Source organism: Dryobates pubescens, chromosome 34 (assembly GCF_014839835.1).
Source record: "Dryobates pubescens isolate bDryPub1 chromosome 34, bDryPub1.pri, whole genome shotgun sequence".
In the NCBI taxonomy this organism is placed as follows: Eukaryota; Metazoa; Chordata; class Aves; order Piciformes; family Picidae; genus Dryobates; species Dryobates pubescens.
In genome coordinates, this window is record NC_071645.1 from 3,636,683 (window position 1) to 3,648,745 (window position 12,063).

Sequence of the window (12,063 nt, forward strand, 5' to 3'; positions counted from 1 at the left end):
GACAACTGGGGAAAAAAAATAAGGCCTATGTAAATGTCACTTGATGGGAAGTGTGGAAACAAACACACACAGTCACAAAAGGCTGGGAATTCCCCTGCTTGTGCAAGGAATGCACAACTGCTTCCCTACACACAGCGCTGCCATACAGCAGGGCTTAAATTCAGGACCTCCCACCCATGACCAAGTTTGACTTGTAAAATAAAGGGGAGGGCTTCTGACCTACACACCTGGGCTCACAGGCATGCTCCAAAGAGCAGCTACAGCCACCTCTCCCAGAGCTGTGGATTTTGCCATTCCCTGAAGCCAGCCAGCATCTCCCTTTCTATTCTTTCATTGTAACCCAACACAGGCTATAAAAAGTTGAGCTTAAAAAAGCTCCATGTGCCTATTTGAATGTATTTTTGTCCCACACAGATCTGTACTTTATACACACACACACAAGCCAAAATAAAAATGCCTCTTTTATAATCCTAAGGAGGGGGGAGGGGGAAATGTTCTGTTTGACAGCCTTCATCTTTCAAACTCCTTTGGCATAAATCATGATCCACAATTCCTATCTTATCATGTCAGGCAGCCCTTCAAACTGAGCCCAACGATGAGCAGAGCCAAGTGCTTCCATCATGCTTAATGCAGCTCCCAACAAACCTTTATTTGCACAGCTCAATCTTTTATGGGCCAAAGATTCAGAGGCTACTTGAAATGATGAATTCATCCCCCCCGAGGGGTTTTGTTCGCAGATAAGAAGTTTGCCCAGGCTTGAGGTGCAAAACAAAAGGGAAGGTTTAGTCATTCCCGTTCTTTTACAGCCTGCCTGCATCCTTCCATTGCTCATTCACAAATCCCTCAGTGCCTCTGTAGGCAGACAACTGTAGGTGGATCAGAGGTGGAGGCTGCTGCTGGCATTTTCTACAGCCTTTGTGAGCAGGAACAGGCAGCAGAGCAAGCTCCCTCTTGCACACAGAGAGGCCAGCTCTGCTGACAGCAGGGTTTGAATCTCTTCTTATTATAGCAAAGGGAGAGCCAGTGGAGATGGGGAAATTCAGTCCTAAAGCAGCAGCCAGAGGGGCCAACTTTTCATGAATTAGACATTGCTTCTGGAGAACAAACAGGCTCTCTGGACCCGAGGGTTGAGATCAGCTGTGTGACTCAGCCTTGGTCTATTTGAATGTGAAGCGGAGAGGAGATTGCCTGCAGCAATCTCTGCTCTGTATGAGCCTGAAGGTCCAGCTCTGAGGGCTTGAGCATAGACTCATAGAAACATAGAATTGGTTTGGTTGGAAAAGTCCTCTAAGATCATCCAGTCCAACCATCAACCCACCACCACCATGGCCACTAAACCATGTCCCAAAGTGCCATGGCAAATCATTTCTTGAACACCTCCAGAGATGGGGACTCCACCACCTCCCTGGGCAGCCTGTTCCAATCCCTGACCACTCTTGCAGGAAACCATTTTTTCCTAATCTCCAACCTAAACCTCCCCAGACACAATTTCAGGCCATTTTCCCTTGTCCTATTAATAGTTCCTTGGGAGAAGAGGCCAACCCCCACCACAGTCCAACCTCCTTTCAGAGAGCTGAGGAGATCAATGAGGTCTCCCCTCAGCTTCCTCTTCTCCACGCTGAGCAATCCCGGTTCCTTCAGCTGCCCCTCACCAGCCCTGTACTCCAGACCCTTCAGCAGCTTTGTTGCCCTTCTCTGGACACACTCCAGCACCTCAATGTCTTTCTTTTAGTGAAGGGCCTAAAACTGAACACAGTATTCAAGGTGTGGCCTTGAAACATCTTGGCCCCTGCAGTCCAGCCATGGTGCACAAACACACTCTTCTTTCCCACCCCAGTTCAAAGCTGTTCACCCCCAACCCTTGCTCTTGTACTGCTTGCATTAACTTTCCCCACCTCAGTCCCTTAACACTACAGTCCCTCTGGCAGCCATACACAGCCTCCTTTCTTTAACCTGGACTAGAAAAGAAAGCTGAGCTCTTAGAGAGGGAGGATTTCTGCGTGGTACTTCTGAGACAGAAGGTTCTCTTTATGGTCAATGCATCATTCCCCATTACAGCCATTTCCTCTGAAGTAAATGGGATTATGCCATTACACTTTATGTTTATTGATATATATTTCCTAACTGAATTGATTCTCCCCAGTTGCCTTTTTTTTCTTCTTTGCCATTTTTCCTTCTTCTTCTTCTTTTTTTCCCCCCTACCCTGAGACTGCAGGAAGTCAAAAACCCTTCAGCAGTAATGAGTTAACTTCTGCAGCATGCAGAGCTGTGAGTTCTCCTATTAAGTGGGCTGGGGTTGGGATGGGCACCACTTACATAGGAATATGTATGCCAGGGCAGCAACAGCAGTTCTGCTGCAATGTTTCAGGCTAAGGGGTCAGCTGTTTGGCTGGGCCACTTCTTAGAAATATTTTCATGCTCTTTAACCAGTGATTGAGTGGAGAAAGACTTTCCTTGTGACTTGATACTGAAGAGTGTCACCGGGAGGCCATGGAGGCTGAAGAGTCAAACCCCTCTGATTCTTTGTGGTAGCTAAAGTAACTGCAGTGCTTTCTGAAAGCACTATTAGGATCTGCTTTTCCCTTGCCTAAACTCTCCATCTCCAGGCCTGCAGTTGAACACAGCCTCTTCCTTGCTGTCAGTTCAAAATTGCTTCTGCATGTTGCTGTGCATTGTTAAAAGATTTTCAGAGGCAGCAGAAGTTCAGAGATGGAGGAATTGGGTGGCTCAAGGGACTAGTAATACTGCACAGAGCTTTACACCTCCTGACTGAATCCAGCTGCAATTTTTGCATGACCAGGCTAGGTTAGTGTACCATGCCAGTTTGGTAGATTCTGAAAAATAAGTTATTTTCTGGCCTTTTCTGTTTTCCTTTTCTTGTGCATCTGCATCACCACCAGCTACAATACTGCAGCCCAAACCTGCTGCCCAGCACGAGTGAATCCGAGCACCTAAGCCATAATTAGTCACCTAATTAAGTGACCTGATTTTCTCAGGAGCAGAATATGCCTTCCAGCTCTCCCTGCACTCAGCAGTTGTGAAAAACCAGGCCACTTTGTAGGTGGTCAAACATAGGTGTGACTGGTTTTGAGTACTCAGCTTTTAAAGAGTTGATCTGGAGCACTTGGAGGTCCTCTCCAGGTTCTGCCCTGGTGGCTGCAGAGGAAGGTGTTTGGGAGGGACTCCATGCATGCCCTGTTTTGTGCCTAAGCAGAGGTTATCAGTGATCATCACCATTCCCAGCACTACATTAAAAAGAAAAAAGAAAAGAAGAAAGTCTCTCAGCTTCAGGTCCTGTGATCAAAATGTATCCTGGCTTTTGTTTGTTTTCTGCAGTGTTTCCTCCTTGCACTGGGAATCAAATTGAAAAGGGAGCTTAGTGTCCCCATGGAAGAGATAAGCACCTTTTGAAACCATGGATGAACAAATGTCTGTGGGGCCCAGTCTAATATTTTCTAAGGCTCTTTGGGGTCCCAGGAGTCCAAAGGCAGTGGAGAAGGAGCTGCAGTCAATTCCAGCAGAGCTCTATTGTGTGATTTGTTCCAAGGAAACATCAATTCATTACGTGAACAAGTCAACAAGGGTGGGTGGCAGAACCATCTGTCCTGCTAGATTGTGCATGACTCCTTCAGAGATCTGCTCTGGGGTCTGGAGAGAGTAAATAAGGAGTGAGAGCCAGCTTGTCAGCCCTCACTTTTTGTAACAGGAGAAACTGCTCATTTCAAAGCCAGAGCTTTACTGGGAGGGTGAAATTCACTGCCTAGGATGCAACACAGGCTTCAGTAGCAAGATGTATAGTTAGGAGAGTCACATTTGAGTTGTGTTTTAAAGAGCATAAACAATCCAGGCAAGAGGGGAGGTGAACTGAGCAAAGGCAACTTAACAGAAAGGGATGATGAAACCAGGGCAGGGATGATCCACAGTAAGCCAGCTGAGGCAGCTGGACATTGCTGGCTGAAGGAGCAGCCTCCCTGAAAGGGTCCCAGCCTGTGCAAGGGAGAGCTTTTTGCTCTTTGCTCTTGTCTGAACTGCTCTTCAAAGCAAAGCAAAGCAGTGGCTGTTTTGCATCGTGCATGGGAGCCAGGCTAGGGGAAGGTCAGCAAGACAGAACAGACCAAGCTACAACCTTGACCATGCAAGATCCATCCTTCCAGAAGGCAGGTGCTTGGACTAGCAATCTGCTGATCTCAAATGAGTGCTGGCAGATAAGGGCAGCAAAATGCTTCAGGAGGAAGTATTTTCATAATCACCCATTTGCAACACAGCCCCCCACCCCTTTTTGGATTTTTGGTTGTTTTTGCAACATTATCTTTCTACCTTCCTCTTACTCTCAAAATGAACAAAAATCTGCATATTCAAGGGGTGGAGAAGCCAAGGGCAGAGCTGAAACACAGCTGAGTCAACAACACATGTCTCGGTGGTGGTGGGTAACAGTGAGTATTCCCACACGGTTATCAGAGTGCTTTTGAAAGTCATCACTGCAAGACAGAAAGGGTGACAGAAAGCAGCAAGCATCCTGCACAGCACTATGGGCAGAAAAAAAGGAAGTTATGGAGGGTCCTGGCTGCCCTAATCCTAAAGCCATGGGCTGGACTCTGTAGCCACAATCCTCTTCCATTGCTTAGACTCACTTCCTGTAACCAGCCAGCAGCATCTTCCTGCAGCAGATCCCACATGGTGCATAAAATCATAGAATCAATAAGGTTGGAAAAGACCTCAAGGATCAGCAAGTCCAACCTGTCACCCAGCACCTCATGACAACTAAACCATGGCACCAAGTGCCACATCCAATACCCTCTTGAACACCTCCAGGGACGGTGACTCAACCACCTCCCTGGGCAGCACATTCCAATGACTCTCTCTGTGAAGAACTTTCTCCTCACCTAGAGCCTAAACCACCCCGGTACAGCTTGAGACTGTGTCCTCTTGTTCTGGTGCTGGTTGCCTGGGAGAAGAGACCAACCCCCTCCTGGCTACAACCTCCCTTCAGGTAGTTGTAGAGAGCAAGGTGGTCTCCCCTGAGTCTCCTCTTCTCCAGGCTAACCATTCCCAGCTCCCTTAGCCTCTCTTTATATGGAACACTGATCTTGAATTTGCCTTCATGGCACCTGAGGGGCTGACTTCTACCCCATGGCCCTAAGGTTTCTGTCCTTTTTCTGCCTCCTTCATTCATACTTTTTTGCTAAATACTTATGCCACTTGGATTCTGGGTGAATTCCTGAGTTTGGCAGTCTGAGCTGAGCTGATCCACAGCTGCATTTCAATGCTGACACCAAGCATTTGAAAAAACACTACTCTGTGTCTACAAGTCAAACAGCACTGTGCTGGCTTGTTCTGCAACTGGGAAGCTTGCTGAACAGAAGGCTTGAGTCTTCCTAGCTGGAGTGAAAAGGGATTTGTAGGCAGCCTGAAGGGAAATAAGCAAAAGAGCACTTGCAGTGTAGCAAGAAATGAAGGGAGCTAGCAAATGTGGGCAGTTTCTTGTAACCTGAAAAACCTCTGGTTTGTGCCCTCTGGTGGCAATTGCATTTTTCGTGTCCTCAGCCTCTGCACTTCCAGAGCTAAACGTTTTAATTGTCACGTTAAGCAAATGACCAGCAAAGAGGTCATTAAATGCCAATAGCTGGTGCTTCACTAGGCAGCAAAACACTGGGCCAAGCAGGGAAAAGTCCTTGCCTCACAAAGGGGCAGGTTGCATGGCTTTGCCACTCAGACTGCATAAAGTAATTTGGCAGGTGGCATAAAGTGGTTTGAGTTGGAAGGGACCTTAAAGATCATCTAGTTCCAACCTGCCTGCAAGGTAGCCTCCCACCAGCCCAGGTTGCTCAAGGCCTCATCCAACCTAGCCTTGAACACCTTTAGGGAGGGGGCATCCACGAGTTCCCTGGGCATCCTGTTCCAGTGTCTGACCAGCCTGACTCTGAAGAATTTCTTCCCAGTCTCCAGTTTAAATCTGCCCTCCTCAAGCATCAATCCATTCCCTCTTGTCCTATCACAATAAGCCCTTGTAACAAGCCCCTTCCAGTACCTGATGGGGGCTACAGGAGAGCTGGGAAGTCTCACTGGAGCCTACTCTTCTCCAGACTGAACAGCCCCAGCTCTCCTAGCCTGTCCCCACAGGGGAGGTTCTCCAGCCCTCTGATCATCTTCGTGGCCTCCTCTGGACTTGCTCCAACAGTTTCATGTCCTTGTGCTGGAGAGAGTGTGAGCAGGCAAGCCCCATGGGGAAAAGCAAGCCCCATGGGGAAAAGCAAGCCCCATGGGGAAAAGCAAGCCCCATGGGGAAAAGCAAGCCCCATGGGGAAAAGCAAGCCCGGGGGCTGAGGGAATCAGTCTGGAGAGCATATCCCACAGGTTTCCAAACACAGTCCCAGTAAGGACCCAGGATGAAGCAGTGGATGTGACCACAGCCATCCAATCCAGCAGCACTGAAATGCTCTTTTTGTTTTGCTCTCTCTCCAGACAAAAAGCACTGGCATCCACAGGTGGAAGAAGTGTTCAAGCAGCATGCGACTGGTTGGTATGAAGTAGTAAATGTTTCAGACACAAAAAAAGAGTAAAAGGAATCAGTGAATTTCATGTTAAAGATTAAGCCATTAGGGTGTGGGATGTGTTTAAAACAGGGGCATTATCTGAAAAGCACTCTCAAAATGAAGGGCTGTAAATAAGCAACCCAGAAACAAGCCTTGTCTGAGGGCTTGTGATCCTGAGTAACAGCAAAAGAAGAGGTGAGAGAAAGAAGCCACTCTGCTCTCCGCCCTAGCACCTGAACAGAAAACTGAGAGCTGCCTTTTCAGAGGTGTTGAGCAATTTCTAGTGCTCTCCTCCCAGTGTTTTGTACACTGAAAGGCAGAAGCAGTGACCCAGGTTAGATCTTCAGAGCCTCAGCCTGAAACTAAAACCCAATTTTCTGTATCACTTAGCAGTGGTAATGGGCTGCAAGTGAGACAAGGCACCTCTGCCTGACCTGCTGGAGCTGGTTTGTTCCCTAAAAGGAGAGCAAAAAGGGAGTGAGGGCAAGGGAAGTTGATTTTGCTGAAAATACAATGTCTTTATCTGCCAATCTAACAGTTCTTTCTCCCCCTCAGGCTGTTCTCCCATGTGGGTGACCCATTCCTTGATGACACCCTGCCCCGGGAGTACGTCCTCTACCTGCGCCCCACCGGTCCCCTGGCTCAGAAGCTCTCTGAGTTCTGGCAGCAGTCAAAGCAGATCTGTGGGAAGAACAAAGCTCACAACATCTTCCCACACATCACCCTCTGCCAGTTCTTTATGGTAAACCAGTGCTCCTCTTTCCGTTGCCTTTATGCATGCATTCATGAGCAGCGCTTGCCAGGCTCAGCCTGGAGACATGACACACTTCATTCAGTGGCTACAGAAGGGGTTGTGCTGGGGGGCTGGAGGGAGGGTTGCCACCACTACTGCTGATGCCTGGGCTTGTTGAGGAGGTTTCTGGACTCTAAGCAGCTTGTTTCCAGGGGAGAGTAGCAGCAGAAAACCAAATTCTCCTAACCTTAAGGAATAGATAACATGGAAATAGGTTGGGAGGAGGGAAGGGGAGGTTAGGAAGGTTACTTGGGGATAGCTGATCCTGATTTGAGGACAAGGGAGGAGCAGATGAGTTCTCAATGTACCTTTTTTGTAGCACCCTGTGCTTTTTCTCACTGCATTACAGCAAAGGTAGAGCATTCACACCCACACACCCAACCCTCTCCTTTTATACCAAGAGCTAAACAGAGGCATAAGGAATGACTCTCCATCTGAGAAAGGCTTCTCCTGTTCCCTTTGGCAGTGTGAGGACAGCAAGGTTGATGCTCTCACTGAAGCTCTGCAGGCCACTGTGATGCGGTGGAAATGCAAATTCCCTGCCCCTCTGCCTTTGGAGCTCTACACATCCTCAAACTTCATTGGGCTCTTTGTCAAGGAAGAAAGTGCTGAGGTGCTCAAGAAGTTTGCTGCAGACTTTGCTGCAGAGGCTGCTTCTAAAGCAGGTGAGTGACTTCAAAGAGCTCGTGGCTTGGTCAAAGCCTGGGCATTCTGAGAAACCAAAGTTTCCATGGCAGGAAGAAGCAAAGCTCAGTAAGTCAGTACTTTTTAGAAGTGGCCTGAAGACTGAGAGCCCAAGAGGAACACCTCACAGGGTGCTTTGGGTTTCAGTGCTTACTCAGTTCAAAGATCACCTTGCACTTAATCTCATGTGTTATCTCCTTAAAGGGAAGCTGACATTTGGTGGTTCCTTAACCTTTCCGATAGATGCTCTGTCTGCAAGGCTGAGCATTTCCTGCTCTACTCACCACCTCAAGCCACTGCCACAAAACTTTCCTCAGCCACATAAAGGCTGTGCTCATTTTTTTTTTGCTGCATTTCTGAGATGCAAACAGGGCTCTGTGGCAAGACCCCAAGTGCTCTGGCTACCTAGAAGGGAACCTTTTTAAATCCCACTACCAACACATGGCTCCATCGCCTGGTCCTCTGCTGCTTCCAGATGGGGGAGCCCATGAGGAACCAGGGAGGGGAGATAACCAGAACCAGTGGTCTCCACTGTTGAACTGATTCTCTGGGTGTCCTCTGAGTACCTCCAAACTTAAGAGTAAGGACAGCATTAGTGCACTATAATAGCTCCCTGACTAATCCTCCCACTCTGTTGCTGTAGTGCTCAGCCTTGACTAATCACAGCACAACTGGTTTAGTGCTTCATTATCACAGCCTTAGCCTGATCTTTAAGTTCATCAAGATACAGCAACTTCTGAGTCCCTGGGCTGTTTCCATGCTAGACAGTCACCCCATAACAGGCTCACAGGATGTTAGGGGGTAGAAGGGACCTCCAGAGATCGAGTCCAACACCCTGCCAGAGCAGAACCATAGAATCCAGCACAGGTCACACAAGAACGCATCCAGATGGGTCTTGAAAGTCTCCAGAGGAGGAGACTCCACAACCCCTCTGGGCAGCCTGTTCGAGCACTCTGTGTCCCTCACAGTGAAGTTGTTCCTCCTCATGTTGAGGGAAACCATGCAGGACAGCTGCAAGTCTCTGCCCCTGGTTGAGAGCAGGGTTCCTCACACCTCTGAAATGCAGTGCTTCCACCTGACAGCAACCTACAACTTTTCTTCCTCCAGAAGTGGAAGGGAACAGCTGCTACCTTTACAAATGCACATTTGGGAAGGCAGCAATAGGCAGAGAGAGAGCCTTCCCAAAGCCTTTTCAGATACTGGCCTACAAAATTTGTTCCCCTTGAGCTATCTATCTTGTGAAGTTCAGCTCCCAGCTGCTGCCCGGAGGCGATAGACTCTCTTACAACTTTGAGAAGCTGCTCAAATCCACAGTCACTTGCTGTTAGCTGACATCTTCTCGTTGCAGATGTTCATGTGGAGCCCCACAAGAAGCAGCTCCACGTGACACTGGCCTATCACTTCCAGACCAGCCACCTGCCCACGCTGGAGAAGTTAGCACAGAACATTGATGTCAAGCTGGGCTGCGACTGGGTCGCTGCCATATTCTCCCGGGACATACGCTTCGTTAACCATGAGGTAAAGCTTTGGAGCTTCTTCCAGTCCAAAGATTGCAAAAAAAAAAAATAGAAGAAATAAACTAAAATAAAAGAGGACCTAGCAGAGCTGTAGGCTGTTTGAGCTGCATCTGCAGCTCAAGAGCGTTCAGATGATGAATGAGAGCTGTATGGGTACACAGCGCAGACTATGCAGGCAGTAAGGAATCTGCCTCAGGTCCCACGAGGACACCCAGAATATAGATGTCCCACACCCCACCAGTCATCTTAACCAACATCCACCCTGCCTTTTTTGTGCTTTTTCACTCCTACTGTCTAGACTTGCTGTTTCCCCCCACCTTGTTTCTTGCTTCTTGTGGGAACAATGTCCTGCTGGTTTAATTAATTCTAACAATGACTCTCCTGTTAGCTCAGCATAAGCTGGTCTGACCTCTGAAGAACCAGGCCAGTACCTTAGCCTGACTGCTACCCATTTCTTCTGTACAGACTTGAGATGGTTATTAATAACAGAATTTAGTTAAACTTCATGTTATTTCATGCATTTCCCCTCCTGGCCTGTGTACTTCCATTACTCACATGGATCCCATAACTCCCACATCTGCATGTCTTAACATATTTTTCTTAATAATGTTGTTTTCCAGCACAATATGCAGAAAAAGAAAAATACATTATTTCCATTTTGTAGATTGGGATCTTGGGTGTAGAGAAACCACATGTGAGATTCATCTCACCTCCCTCTAAATATCCCCAAGTTAAAAGCTCTAAGTCTGAGCTGGTCTGAGGAGAAATGGGCACCTCCAGAAAGTGACTCATCTGACCCATCTAAGAGCTCTACTTTCTACATCCACAAGGTGCCTGCTCAGGCTTAAGAAGCTAACTAGACCCCTAAGGTTGGGGTGATTAACTCCACCAAAGTTCAGAATCAGACACAAAACCTGTGGTGGAGTGGGAAAAAAGTTCTTTTAGTCCAGCACGTAATACACCACAGAATAAAGAGATGCCACAGTTTCTGGAGAGCTAAGTCTCTCCTGCATAATGCTCTGACCCAGCCCAAGTGATGCTTCCCATGCATGACAGCCTCCTTCCCTATCCGCAGAGCCTTGTTCTTTAGAAGCTGCAAGCAGTCAACACTCTCACTGAGTGCAAAGGGAGCTGCTGCTGGAAACCAGCTCACATCTTTGCATATCTAACTTCAGGCAGCCATGTGTGAAAGTGTTGGTATCAGGTGATGGTGACTAGTTTCCATCTTCCTTTGAAGAGACCAGAAGCAGTCTAGGAGGATTAATGAACAAATGGGCTGAGACCATCAGGAGATCAGAGCTGCTCAGCAGATTATGGTTTTATTTTGCACAGTGCCATTGCAGAAGCTAGGCTTGGCCAGGGACAGTACCATGTTTGTTCTCCTTTTAAATGGGGAGCTCTTGTAGCCATTGCCAAGGAAAATTACTGACAGACTTAATGCATGTGGATTCCTCATGCTCCACTGAAGATTACAGAACTCTACTCACTGTTCTTTCCCCTACCCTTTAACTTAATCTTGTCCATGTTAGGAAAGACAAAGAAAATAATGTGGCCACATCCCAGCAGCTCTCATCAGCTGTGTTTCTTCCTGAGCATCCTCAGGAACAGTTTGGAGAGCAGTATGTCACAGAGTCTTGTCTTCAAAGGCAATAGCAACAAGGACAACTCCTCTTTCAGATCAAGTAGCAAGAGGTAAACCAAAATGCTCACTGACCACTAGAGCTGTGTAAATACCACGTCCCAGGAAGAATTTGGTTCCATTTTAACAGGGCTCTTAAGAGTTAAGCAGGTGGTTTTGCTCACTAAAAGAAAAAAATCATCCCTCTTTCCCCTCCTGGTTGTGAAAGAATCAAAGAGGTAAGGGGCAGTAAATAGTTAGAAAACCTTTCCAAGAGCAGAGTGAGAAGTGGCAGGAATTCCCTGAAGGTAAAGCTTCCCTGGATAAAGCACAAGGTGCTGCATTACAAGGAGATGTGTTCACACCTTGCTAAAGTCGAAGTTGCACTATGGGAGTGCTCCTGCCTCACTGCTGAAAGTTCCCTTCCATTAACAAACCTTTCATTCATTTGTGCTTCTGTTTCTCCCCTAGACTCTGCAAGTGATCTATCCTTACACCCCCCAGAATGATGATGAACTGGAGCTGGTCCCAGGGGATTTTATTTTCATGTCCCCAGTGGAACAAACCAGTACAAGTGAGGGCTGGATTTATGGCATTTCCCTTGCAACTGGCTGCTCCGGGCTACTGCCTGAAAATTACATCACGAAGGCGGATGAATGTGGGACCTGGGTGTTTCATGGGTAGGTAAAGCTGCTCAGGCCAGCTTCCATTGCTGTAAAAAGAGGGCTGAGCAGCTGTGATTTCACTTGGGTAAGTGAAGAATTTCCCAGGGGCTGCCGAGAAGGTTGCTTGGGCAGGGAATATACTGGCATGCAAAGTCCCCTCTCCTGAGCAAAGGGAGAGCAGATGCTGTCCCCGGTGCCTGGGATTAGAGGACGATGTGATTTACTCAGCTAAGATGTTACAGCAACTATTACT

General features: G+C 47.7%; 1 protein-coding gene across 2 annotated transcripts in view; it reads left to right on the forward strand.

Moving 5' to 3' along the window:
- UBASH3B (ubiquitin associated and SH3 domain containing B) overlaps positions 1-12,063 on the forward strand; it is a 77,666-nt gene that overhangs the window by 49,787 nt on the left and 15,816 nt on the right. Inside the window, exons 2-6 of one of the 2 annotated variants that reach the window (XM_054176033.1) lie at positions 6,463-6,516; positions 7,089-7,275; positions 7,793-7,991; positions 9,359-9,528; positions 11,617-11,825. In XM_054176033.1, the coding sequence (XP_054032008.1) occupies positions 6,463-6,516; positions 7,089-7,275; positions 7,793-7,991; positions 9,359-9,528; positions 11,617-11,825 (819 nt within the window). Of the gene's footprint in view, positions 1-6,462; positions 6,521-7,088; positions 7,276-7,792; positions 7,992-9,358; positions 9,529-11,616; positions 11,826-12,063 lie in introns of both variants that reach the window. The other variant, XM_054176035.1, reaches the window with a different exon arrangement.